The 13,107-nt window shown below is 40.7% G+C and overlaps 1 protein-coding gene across 1 annotated transcript in view; it reads left to right on the top strand.

Moving 5' to 3' along the window:
* The window catches only part of flt1 (fms related receptor tyrosine kinase 1), a 155,935-nt gene extending 152,438 nt beyond the window's left edge, over nt 1–3,497 (top strand). Inside the window, exon 30 of the mRNA XM_073043818.1 lies at nt 2,635–3,497. Coding sequence (XP_072899919.1) covers nt 2,635–2,857 — 223 coding nt within the window. The 3' untranslated portion in view covers nt 2,858–3,497. The remainder of the gene's footprint in view (nt 1–2,634) is intronic.
* Nucleotides 3,498–13,107: the final 9,610 nt, after the last annotated feature.

The following is a 13,107-nucleotide window of genomic DNA, read 5'->3' as shown; positions in this document are numbered from 1 at the left end:
ACATTTGTATCAGTCCAGTCCTAATCTCAGGGTGCTTTGATGTTTGAGTTACTGTATTTCAAATTGCCCACAATGTGCAAAGCTGAGATCTATTCCCCATCCTTAATTGCACTAAACATAAGGCAGTTAAAATTCAACCACATTTGGTGGATTTGGGGTAACATATAGACAGGTTGAAGATGGGAGACCATGTGTTCTGAAGACAATTACTGAACCAGGCTGCTTTTTCGAATGGGACAGTAAACTTATTCCTTATTTATGCTTTCTATAAGTGAGTTGTATAAATATCATTTTTTAAATTTCTATTCCATGGCGAATGGATATCTGCACTTTAAACGATTCACACAAAATGCTGGAGGAACTCAGCAAGTCAGGCAGCATCTAGGGAAGGGAATAAGCAGTCAGTGTTTGGGCCGAAACCCTTCATCAGGTCTGGAAAGAAAGATGCAGAAGCCAGAATAAAAGTGCGGGGGGGGAGGGGGGGAACACGGAAGAGCACAAGCTGGCAGGTAAGAAGTGAGTCCAGGTGAGAGCATAAAGGTAGATGGGTGGTGGAGGGGAATGAAAGGGAATGAAACGAGAAACTAAGAGGAGGATGGGTGAGGGAGGGGAATGAAAATGCATGGTCATACACTTTAGTAGTAGAGATAAATGTGCAGACTATTTTCTAAATGGGGAGGAATCTGAGATGCAAAGGGACTTGGGAGTTCTTATACAGAACACCCTAAAGATTAACTTGCATGTTGTGAGGAAGGTAAATACCATGTTAGCATTCATTTCAAGAGGTCTAGAATATAGTGCAAAGATGTGATGCTGAGGCTTTATAAAGCACTGGTGAGGCCTCACCTTGAGTATTGTGAACAGTTTTGGCCCCTCATCTTAGGAAAGATGTGCTGGCATTGGAGAGGGTCCAGAGGAGGTTCACAAGGATGATCCAGGAATAAAAGGGTTATCATATGATGAATGTTTGATGGCTTTGGGTCTGTGCTCGCTGGAATTCAGAAAGATGAAGGGGGATCTCATTGAAATCTTTCAAATGTTGAAAGGCCTAGACAGAATAGATGTTGAAAGGATGTTTCCCATGGTGGGAGTGTCCAGGACAAGAGGGCACAGCCTCAGGATAGAGGGGCACCCTTTCCAAACAGAGAAGTGGAGAAATTTCTTTATCCAAAGGGTGGTGAATTTGTGGAATTTGTTGTTCATGCAGCTGTGGAGGCCACATTGTTGGGTGAGATTGATAGATTCTTGATTAGACATGGCATCAAAGGTTACGGGGAGAAGGCTGGGAACTGAGGTTGAGGAGGAGATAGAAAAAAAGGATTAGCCATGATTGAATAGCGGAGCAGACTCGATAGGTCAGATGACCTAATTCTGCTCCTATGTCTTATGGTCGTATGAAAGGGAATGACACAAAAAACTAAGAGGTAGTTGGGTGGGGGAGGCAAAGTGGTGAAGAAGAAGGAACCTGATAGGAGAAAGTAGAGGAGGTGGGGTAGCAGAAGGAAATGGTGAGCTGATCATGAGGGTGGGAGAAGGGAATAGAAGGGGTAAGGCAACAACAGGGATGAGGGAAAACAAAGGTGAGGGAGAAGTAAAACAGAAGGGTGTGCTGCCTGACTTTCTGATTTCCTCTTATTTTTGTATATGCTCTTATGTCTAATTTAGAAGCCGTAGAGGGACATTTACACCGTAGCCAACTGGGAAACTAATGAGCCCAATAATTTTAGCAAGACCAACATGCATACCAGAAATTCAAGAATCAAACTTACTGAATTATCAGCATTCCATTCTGCCTCCTTCCATCGTTACTGAGGCTATTAATTTCTGACAGGGCATTCCCAGTTAGGTACAGTAATCCTTACCATGTACACATCTGGCTGACACACTACAGGGAAGATGTGATAGCAACAAAGAGTGTGTAAAAGTGATGTACCAGGAAGTTGCCTAGCAAAGAGAAGTAGAATTATAAAGAGAGATTTGGTAAGCTGGTTTTATTCTCACTGGAACATCGGGGCTGAGGGATGTCCTTCGAGAAATTTTCCTAAGTTATAAGGGTCAGTAAGATAGACAGAATTTCTTTTTCCAGGGCAGTGGAACCTAAAACTGGAGAACTCATGTTTAAGGTAAATGAGGAGAAATTAAAAGGAGATCTGAGGGGTAAGTTTTGCACACAGAGGAAGGTAAATATTTGTAATGAGGTGCTAGTGGAGGCAGATACTAGTAGATTAAAAAGCGTTTGGACAGGTTATTGGATAGGAAAGGTACTGAGGAGTACAGGCCTAAATCTGCAAATGGTGGTAACAAAGGCATCACGAACTTTGGAGTAGGTGGGCCAAAAGGACATGTTGTTGCTGTGCTGTATGAATCCATGGTCATTTGAAAGAGGGATTTATCAGAGAAGGCAACTAAAGGGCTCCACCAAATTTTTTACACTATGTAATATTTGCAACAAGGTAGCAAGTTGAGTATTGTACTCTGTAAACATCTACTGAATATTGAGCATTAACCAGAACTTGGGAATAATGTTATTTTGTTTTTTCAGTGAAACATTTTCATGCAGACATGAGGAATTTAATATCTTTTGCTACTACTTCATGTATTTTTTGTCAGTAACATTTTGATTTGATTTTGCAGTTTGAAAGCAACATGGAGAAACAAAGAGCTGGGATTACCAGAACATCTCAGTTGGAAGAGCACTTACAGCTCTGGTTCTAGTTACCAGAAAGGAGAAGAAGTCTACCGAGCCGCTGCACGGGAGAGTTTCAGCTCGCTAAGTTCCTTTGAATCAAAAATGAGTTGTTGTATACCACCTCCAGATTACAACTCACTGGCTTTTTATACCGCTCCACCAATTTAAAGGGCTGTTTCACTAGTCCTCAGAAAAAAAAATAATCTGCATCTGCCTATTCAATGATTTGCACTTAACATTTTTAAGCAAACTTTGTTGTCATTGCTGTTACCAGTATGAAAACATAAGTATGCTATCCACTTTCACTGGTGAATGTGTCCATGAATGGATGTAGATACAGTCAGCATATATAAACATTATTATTAGGAAAAATATGGTCTTATGGAAGTGAGAGAGACATTCATAAGGATGGAAGTTCCAACACATAAACCCATCAGTCCTGGGTCAGTTATTGTACAGTAATTACAAATTTTGTTATCAAAGTACATATATGTCACCATATATAATCCTGAGATTCATTTTCTTGTTAGCATACTCAGCAAATCTATAGAATAGTAAATGTAACAAGATCAGTGAGAGATCAACCAGGGTGTGGAAGACAGTAAACTTTGCAAATAACATTAAATAAAGAGAACATGAGATCATGAGATAACAAGTCCATAAAGTGAGATCATTGGTTGTGGGAAGATTTCATTGTTGAGGCAAGCCAGTATAGTTATCCCCTTTTTATCCCTGATGGTTGTGTGGTAGTAACTGTTCTTGAACCTTGGTGCGAGTCCCGGGGCTCTTGTACTTTCTACCTGATGGCAGCAGCAAGAGGGGAGTATGGCCTGGGTGGGGGGGGGGGGGGGGGGGGAAATCTCTGATAATGGATGCAACACACACAAAATGCTGGTGGAACACAGCAGACCAGGCAGCATCTATAAGGAGAAGCACTGTCGATGTTTCGGGCCGAGACCCTTTGTCTGATAATGGATGCTGCTTTCCTATGTCAGTGTTTCATGTAGATGTGCTCAGTGGTTGGGAGGGTTTTACCTGAGATGTTCTGGGCCAAATCCTCTACCTTATGTAGAATTTTCCATTCAAAGTCATTGGTGTTTCCATACCAGGCTGTGGTGCAGCCAGTCAATATACTCTCCACTAAACATCTATAAAAGTTTGTCAAAGTTTTAGATGTCTTGTTGAATCTCCACAGACTCCTAAGGAAGAAGAGACGCTGCCATGCTTTCTTCACAATTGCACTTATGTGCTGGATCCAGGAACCCAGGACAGGTCCTTGGAAATAGTTTCACCCAAGAATTTAAAGTTGCTAACCCTCTCCATCTCTGATCCTCCGATGAGTGTTGACTGATGGACCTCTGATTTCCCTCTGTTGAAGCCTATCATCAGTTCCTTTGTCTTGCTGACATTGAGTGAGAGGTTGTCGTTATGACACCACTCAGCCAAATTTTCAATCTCCCTCCTGTATGCTGATTCATCACCACTTTTGATTCTTCCCATAACAGTGGTGTCATCAGCAAACTTGAATACGGCATTGAAGCTGTGCTTAACCAGATAGTCATAGGTGTAAAGTGAGCAGAATAGGGCACTAAGCAGACTGCCCTGTGGTGCACCTGTTCCCGTGGAGATTGTGGAGGAGATGTTGTTGCCAATCTGACTGACTGACATTTACAAGTAAAATAAATCCAGGATCCAATTTCATGGGAAGTATTGAGGCCAAGGTCTTGGAACTTATTGATTAGCTTTGAGGGGATGATAGTGTTGAATACTGTGCTGTAGTTGATAGAGAGCGACCTGATGTTCCAGGATTGAGTGAAGAGCCAATGAGATGGCATCTGCTGTGGACTTACTGCTCTGGTAAGCAAATTGGAGTGGATCCAAGTCGCCTCTCGGGCAGGAACTGAAATGTTATAGAAAAGGTTTAGAGATATTTTCACACTATCCCAGATAATGCCTCTGAGTGTATTTAAGACTGCATTAAAATCTTCAATTCATAGACGAGACATTATCAAACTTCATCAGCTGCCAATTTGTGGCATGGCAACCAGAGTTTGGATACGTCTCGCAGTGAGTAGGTAGTTACCGGCCAGTAAAATTTCATTAAAGTATCACCTTCATTATTATTAATGACTTTTAGGTAAATGCATAACATAGCTTCATGTAAATGCATTCATGGCATATTAATAAACCTGTATTCAATATAAACCTGTCATACTGATTCCATTGTGCTACTTCTTCAAAGCAGAAGAGATTGAAAGCTACTGTCAGTGCAACTTGGCAGATTTAATTCACAAAAGTAGTAAGTCAAATGGTCTGAAGTGGTCTGTGAAGAGAATAAAAAAATCTCCCTTGCACTTTGGATTTCCTCCACCACAAGATGTTGCAAAATATTTCCCTATCAGTGAATTAATTTTGAGATGACTATCATATGGTAAATAGACAAGTGAACAGCTAATATCAGGTTTCATTTGTTCTTTAGTCAGAAAATCACTCACTATTGTGAGGTCAGCTTTTTGCGAAAAACATTCTGAGATTGTGACTTTGCTTCTGAAAAATTATTTCCATGGAAAGATGACATTACCAGTTCTTCATAAAGTGAGAGCATAATTACCAGTAGCTCTTCCTACTTTCACAGCCTACTGATTCAAGAATGTGTGCTGCCACTCTATGAAGTATGAAGCTATGTCATGATTTATTTTAGTGTTGTAACGTTCCTTTAAATCTAATTTGCCCATTAATTGAATCTAGCAAGCAATAACTAAAAAAAATTAAATATTATTCCTATCCTTAATCAAAACCACAAATCTGAATTTAGTCTAAAATCTGATTCCTGATGTGATAGGTTGTTTGGGAGTCTCTGTGTTCCATCTTCGTGCTTCCACAAAGAAATCTTGAGGTGCCCAGTTACTAATTGGATGGCTTTGAGCAGTCATGGCTGGGGAATTTCTACAAACCAATGATGATATTACATCCTTGAAGAACTCCTATGCCCTGAATGCCTCAGGAATCTTGTGCCTGACATGCAGACACTGTGCCCAGCAGAGTGAAGTTGGCTGAGCACAGTCAGAACCTCAGCAGTAGGGATATTGGTCTGGAAGTAGTTACTGATTATACTTTGCTTATTCTAGTACATTTTGAGGATTTTATGGAGGTAGCGTTGGTACCTCTTGAAAGTCTATGCTGTCATTTTTTTTTTGTTTGGCATGAAAGATGTTGTCCCAGATTATGGGGAATGATCCATGTTTGCCAGAACCTTGTAGTGGATCTTTATGCCAGTGGTTGGAAGGGGATTTTTGCCTTATGGATGTTTGTCCTATATATCTCAGTAAATGATCTGACAATAACTTGGAGCTTGGCTTCTGAGTATGCGGGTGAACAAGCATCATCCGCAAACTGTAGCTCAGTGAATGAGGTTGGAGTGACCTTAGCTTTGGTGTGCTGGCCAAAAAAGTCGAAGAATTCCCCATCTAGCCCATAGCAAGCTGGTTGAAGTGAGATGAGATCATTTATTTAACTTGATGGATTGAATTAATTCTGTGACTCAAGGGTGGACATGGTTGTGGATGATTTTTGGAATTACTTCCCCAGTCAAGACATCCCTATGTGGTTACCGTAGGTGAATTTGTCTCCATTTTTGAAGATGATTGCAATTATGTCAGCTCTCAGCCTCCTACTCTGCAGTCTTAATCTATATAATCCAAAAAAAAACTTAACATTATAACATATGCACTGAGAAACCACAGGACTACTTATTATGTGCCAAGAAATGCAAATCCAAATTTTCTCCTCAATGTATCACTGATAATTCCAGTTCTTCTACTGACCATCTGATTACAGTGGCCACACATTCCTGATCACTGCTTTTCAATGCTCATGTGTTAAAGTCAGCAATGATCAAATTGCAGAGGAAAATTTGCCAGTGATTTCTTAGAAAACCAGAGACAAAATGTACTCAGTACCTTTGGATTATGATGTGGATGACATGATGTTTTAAGTTTGATGACATTTAATGTTATTTTTTACCAAGACTCTAAGGAAAATTGCTGTAGAAACAGGATTACAAAAAAAGAGATGGGTGGCTCCAGTTTCATCATTCGTGATTAATGTGTTTGCTTTTGCCAAGTGATGGAGAGTTATTTAAAAAATGTCAATCTGAACTAATGTGCTCACAACATTTATATGCTAGTGGCTAGCAAACAGCTAATAGTTGTACTTATAGTCATTGAGTCATAGAAAAGTACAGTACAGAAACAAGCCCTTCAGCCCATCTAGTCATTTAAGCTGTCTACTCCTATTGACCTGCATTGGGACCATAGCCCTCCATACCCCTACCATCCATGTACCTATCCAAACTTCTCTTAACTGTTGAAACTGAGCTTACATGCACCACTTGTGTTGGCAGTTTGTTCCACACTCTCATGACCCTCTGAGTGAAGAAGTTTCCCCTTAAACTTTTCACCTTTAACCTTTAACCCACGACCTCTAGTTGTAGTCCCAACCAACCTCAGGCAAAAAAGTCTGTTTGTATTTCCCCTATCTATATCCCACATAATTTTATATATCTCTTAGATCTCCTCTCAATCTTCTGTATTCCAAGGAATAAAGTCCTAATATATTCAATCTTCCATTAAACTCGGGTTAGTAACATCCTTGTAAATTTTCTCTGTACTCCTTCAACCTTATTTACATCATTGCTGTAAATAGGTGATAAAAACTGCACACAATGCTCCAAATTAGGCTTCACTAATGTCTTATACATCTTCAACATAATATCCCATCTCCTGTACAATAGTTTGATTTATGAAGGCCAATGTGCCAAAAGCATTCTGTATGACCCTGTCAACCATTGATGCCACTTTCAATGAATCATGGACCTGTATTCCTAGATCCCTTCATTCTACTATACTCCTCAGTGCCCTACCGCTCACTGTATAAGATCTACCCTGGTTGGTCCTACTGAAGTATAACACCCCGCATTGTCTATATTAAATTCCATCTGCTATTTTTCAGCCCATTTTTCCAGCTGGTCCAGATCCCATTACAAGCCATGATAGTCTTCCTCGCTGTCCACTACATCCCTAATCTTGGTGTCATCCACAAATTTGCTGATCCATTTAGCCCATTATTATCCAGACCCTTGATCTCAGAAGAGAATAAAGTCATTTTTTGAGATATTTTAATGAATGGCCTTTAAACGTTTGGCAGCTACATACAATATATACAACAGAGTTATCTCATGTACATAAAATGTTTACCACTTCAGTAAATGTATTGTTTTGCTGTAGACCTTATTTAAATAGAAAGTCAGATTTTAGACAGTGTAATGTTTTGTGCTTTTTGAAAGTGAATGAATTAAATGGTTGGTTTGGAGTAATATACATTTTCCAACTACAAAAGTATTTTAATTGTTACTGAAATATGCCATGCCACAATATTGAATTAAAAGAAAAAGAAAAGTTTCTTGTTGTACCTGTAAACAAATCTGTGCACAAATCTTGTAAATACAGTACATGGAAAACTGCTGTAGAAGGAAACTCGTGTAAACATTGGGACATGGTCAGTTTTATGACCAAAGATTCGTTTGGTTGATGAACTTGATAGAAAAGATTAAGGAGATATCAAGCTGTAGTGGTTAAAGTGCAGGTATTTCCTTAACAAGCATTCTGCATTTCTTTAGCCACATAACCAGGTTGCACACAGATTACAGCTGTATGTGGCTTCAAGCACAGTGTGAAATCACAGGTCATCATATAAAATGTGTGAGAAAGCTAATGAAGTATCATTTTTAGTTGACAAGTATATTTTTTCAACAGCTGAACATCTCTTGGTAGCTCGCACTGAAAAATGCTTGTTATATCTCAGCAAGCTAGCTGTTCTAAATTGTAATCCTATATGCTGTTAACCAAGGTCACATATCATAAGAATTCTGCCTGAGGTGAATTCACTGGGTAGAATTTTGGACTCTTTGCACATTGCAAATGGGCATAAACAAATAAGGGTGAACTATTGTAGCTCATTTCTTCGGAAGTCCGTAGTTACGCTTGTATGTGATGCATTATTGTCAGATTGCTACATTAAATAGAACAATGTATGTATCTTTATATATTCTATATTCTCAGAGTTTGAGCCTTTAGCTGACTCAAATTTCTTTGGTTGTATGCTGTTTAGCCTGAATGACAATGAGATGAATTCTGTATGTCTTTTTACTTTTTAACTCACACGTAAAATTGTTATAAGTGTATCTCTATTTAGACTTAATAAAGTATGTTTAATTATTTCCATTACAATACCTTTTCTCTGCATCTTTGTATTGTTTCAAGATCTTACTGATCCTGTGTGTTGGTCAGTGCAAAAATAGTATAGGCTTTAAATAGGCTTTCTCTTACTACCTTTCCTTTCAGTTAGTCCTGACGAAGGGTCTTGGCCTGAAACGTCGACAGTGCTTCTCCCTATAGATGCTGCCTGGCCTGCTGCGTTCCACCAGCATTTTGTGTGTGTTGATAGGCTTTAAATTTTCCTTTCTCTGAAGATTTAAAGTTGCAAAATCATCTCTTCCTTACCAGAAGTATATCATATTGGTTCTAATTTATTCTATAAAGTCTATGCTGGCTCCCACTGCAATCCTGTTTCCCCACATATTTCACTATAAAATATTTTCTCTTGCTTTCCTTTTATCTCCTACTCAAGGTATAGTTTACAGTAGCCAGTTAAACTGACAACCATCTTGTTTTTGTGAAACAGTAAAAACATTCAAAAACATAACCAATTATGTACAGTTTGTTGAATAAGTAAATAATCTCTTCTCCTCACCTGCCTATTACCCCCCTTTGGTGCCCCTCTTTATTCCCTTTCTATCATGGTCCACTCTCCTTTCTTATCAGATTCCTTCATCAGACCTTTACTTTTTCCACCTATCACCTCCCAACTTCTCACTTCGTGCTCCCCTATCCCCTCCACTCAACCACCTTCCCTCTCACCTGGCTTCACTTAATAGTGAACCATTCCCTCAAAGCTTGTACTCCTTCCCCTCCCTCCACCTTCTTATTCTGGCTTCACTCACCTTCCTTTCCAGTCTTGATGAAGAGTCTTGGCCTGAAATGTTGACTCTTTATTCTTTTCCATAGATGCTGCCTCACCTTCTGAGTTTCTCCAGAATTTGTGTGTGTTACTCTGAATTACTTGACACTTACCTGTCTCCCTCCTAGCTCAGATTGAATGGAGTCACAAGCCTGCCGCAGGACCAATTCAGTGAGCAAGCTCCCAGAGTAACTGCAGGGGAATAAAGTACTCAACACTGACATCGAAACATGGTTGGGAAGTTGTCATTGACCAGCTATCTGGAAGTTGTGGACTTCCACATTTGTGCAAGTTTCCTGACTAGCTCATGTGGAAATGTGAACCCATCACTGTATCTATCAGGAAAGTCCAGATCATTAAGATAAAGTAATGTCCCCATGTATTATTTTATCAATGATGGCTTCCTAGTGGGCTGAGTGTAGGCCTTCCTGCAGCATTTTCAGGAAGACTGGGTCATGCCTCCCTGGAATATCCTAAAAGGTTTTGGTCTGAAACATTGACTTTCCTTTTTTCCATGGTTGCTGCCTGGCCTGCTGAGTTCCTCCAGCATTTTGTGTGTGTTGCTTGGATTTCCAGCATCTGCAGATTTTCTCTTGTTTCTGGATTATTCAAACCTGAATACTCCTCATACACTTGATATTTACATTCTGCATAATCATCAGCTCTCTGAATCACTGACATTATCACTCCCCAGTTAGTGTCACCTCCCCCCCCCCCCACCCCCCCAGTCTCTGCCTCACTTTCCCTTGAAAGAAGTGATATCTCTTCATTGCTGGCTTTCCTGGTAGATGCCCATGTACCATCCTGCAGTCCATGTTCTCCCATATGTTCCTCAGGCACTTCGTTTTTATCAACAATTATATTTTAACCATTTCCTCGAGCTTGCACCAGAGTTCTGCATTCCCACAGGCAAACTTAAGTGAGGGCAGCTCTGACAAAGTGCCTGCTTCTCTCTGGGGGTGAAGGGATTATGGATGGTCGCAATCAAAGTCAAGGGCTCACTTGGGTCATCAAGGTTTTCAACCTGACGTTGCTTGACCTCAATCAGTGTCATCCTGACAGATATACCTGAGGGTAACCTCTCTCTTAAATATCTCTACACTAAATCCCACATTACGCAAAATACAAATGATGAATAAAAATTAAACAGTACACACTTATAACTGCAGAACATGTGCTCTGCAATCTGCCGCTTACGTGCATCTGAACCCATAATGCCTGTTGTATTCTTTTGCATGAAACTGTTACACTAATGTTACAGACATATTGGTAAAACACACACACACTCACAAACGTGTATCCTAAAATATAGTTCCTGGAACGAGTATAAACACCCATGCACTGACATACAGAACCTTCAATAACCACCCTTCACAACTGGTAGCCCCATGTCACCAAATTAACACACAAAGCTTAGTCTTTTACATAAACACACATGTATGCGTACCCACTGTACTACTCTTGCATCCATCAGTTCAGCTGTTTGCCGTGTTCGTCATATGATCCCATAACCACCAACCTGCACAGAGCCAAGTGTGAGTGCTTAGACTGCCCAGAATCCTGATGGGTGACAAGACGGTATCCCGGACAAGCTCCCAAATGTTGAAACATGAACAAAGTCACCAGAGAGACAGAGCTGGTAGATATGAAGTAGTCTTTTTTTTTTGACAAAATGAGACAAGGCAGGCATCATGTTGAGACTGTTTTGGAGGAAGGGGCCTGCTAAACCCAATATTACATGACATTTTATATGCTAAAGATCAAAGGACAGTTTTATGTTTACAATGTATCTACAATGCTTCCTTTGAAGTACATATAGCTTTCATACCTCCTTCTTTGCACCTATACTACAGACACCCAAAATGAATCAGCATTGTCTGGTTTTCCAGTTAACTCTGGTTCATGACTCTTAGAAATCTATTGTCCAGAGCTGCATTTTAAATTTAATCTACTGTCCATCTTCAGATCTGAAGATTGGTTGCTAAAGTGAATGTTTTGCTATACACCCTGTCCAAAATATGCTCTAACAATGATAGTAATTGGCATTACTATCATACAAAGCAGGGTCCCAAGCAGTTCTTCCAGATGAGGCAATACTTCACCTGCGAGTCTTTTGGGGTCATTACTGCTCCTAGTGCATCCTCCTGTACTTTGGTGAGACCTGACATAGACTGGAGACCGCTTCACTGAGCACCTTTGCTCCATCCACCACAAAAAGAGGGAACTCCCAATGGCAACCCATTTCAATTCTACTTCCTATTCACATTCCAACATGTCAATCCATGGCCTCCTCTGCTACCGTGATTAGGCCACCCTCAGGTTGGAGGAGCAACACCTCATATCCCAACTGAGCAGCCTCCAATCTGATGGCGTGAACACTGATTTCTCGAATTTCCGGTAACTGGCCCCCCACCCAACCTCTCCTTCGCCATTTTCCATTCCTGTTGCCCTCTCTCATCTTATCTTCTTAACTGCCCACCACTCCTTCCCCCTTCCCTTTCTTCCATGATCCATTCAAATTTCCCCTTCTTCAGCCTTTAATCTCTTTCGTCGACCATCTTCCCAGCTCTTTACTTCACCCCTCCCCCTCACCTGGTTTCACTTATAATCTATCACCTTGTACTTTTTCCTCCACTCACCCCATCTTCTTACTCTGACTTCTCCTCTCCCTTGCCATCCTGAAGAAGGATCTTGGCCCGAAACGTTGACTGTTTACTCTTTCCCATGACCTGCTGAGTTCCTCCAGCATTTTGTGTGGATACAAAGCAGAAACCCAGACCCTTGCAATTTGCCTATCGCCACAATAGGTCTACAGTAGATTTTTTTCTCAGTGGCTCTCCACTAAGCCTTGGATCACCTGGACAACAGTAATACCTAAGTCAGGCTGCTGTTTATTGCTCAGCATTCAACACAATCATACCCTCAGTTCCCATCAACACACTCCAAAACCTGAGGCACTCTACCTCTCTCTGCAACTGGATCCTTGACTTCCTCATCGGGAGCCCACTGTCGGGGCAGATTGGAAATAACACCTGCTCCTTGCTGACAACACTGGCAATCCTCAAGGATGCTTGCTTAGCCCAGTGCACTACTCTCTCTACACCCATGACTGTGCAGCTAGACACAGCTCAAACACCATCTATAAATCTGTCAATAACACGACCATTGCTGGCAGAATTTCAGTGGTGACGAGGAGTGAAACAGATCAGGTGTTCCAACAACCTTGTACTCAGTGTCAGTAAGAAGAAGGAGTTGATAGTGAAGTTCAGCAAGGGGAAGTCAAGGGAACTCACACCAGTCTTCATGTTTATGTATTGCTCAGTTCTGCTGGCATAAAACAA

Source organism: Hemitrygon akajei, chromosome 4 (genome assembly GCF_048418815.1).
Source record: "Hemitrygon akajei chromosome 4, sHemAka1.3, whole genome shotgun sequence".
NCBI classification, from domain to species: Eukaryota; Metazoa; Chordata; class Chondrichthyes; order Myliobatiformes; family Dasyatidae; genus Hemitrygon; species Hemitrygon akajei.
This window is presented reverse-complemented; position numbering and strand designations above follow the sequence as displayed.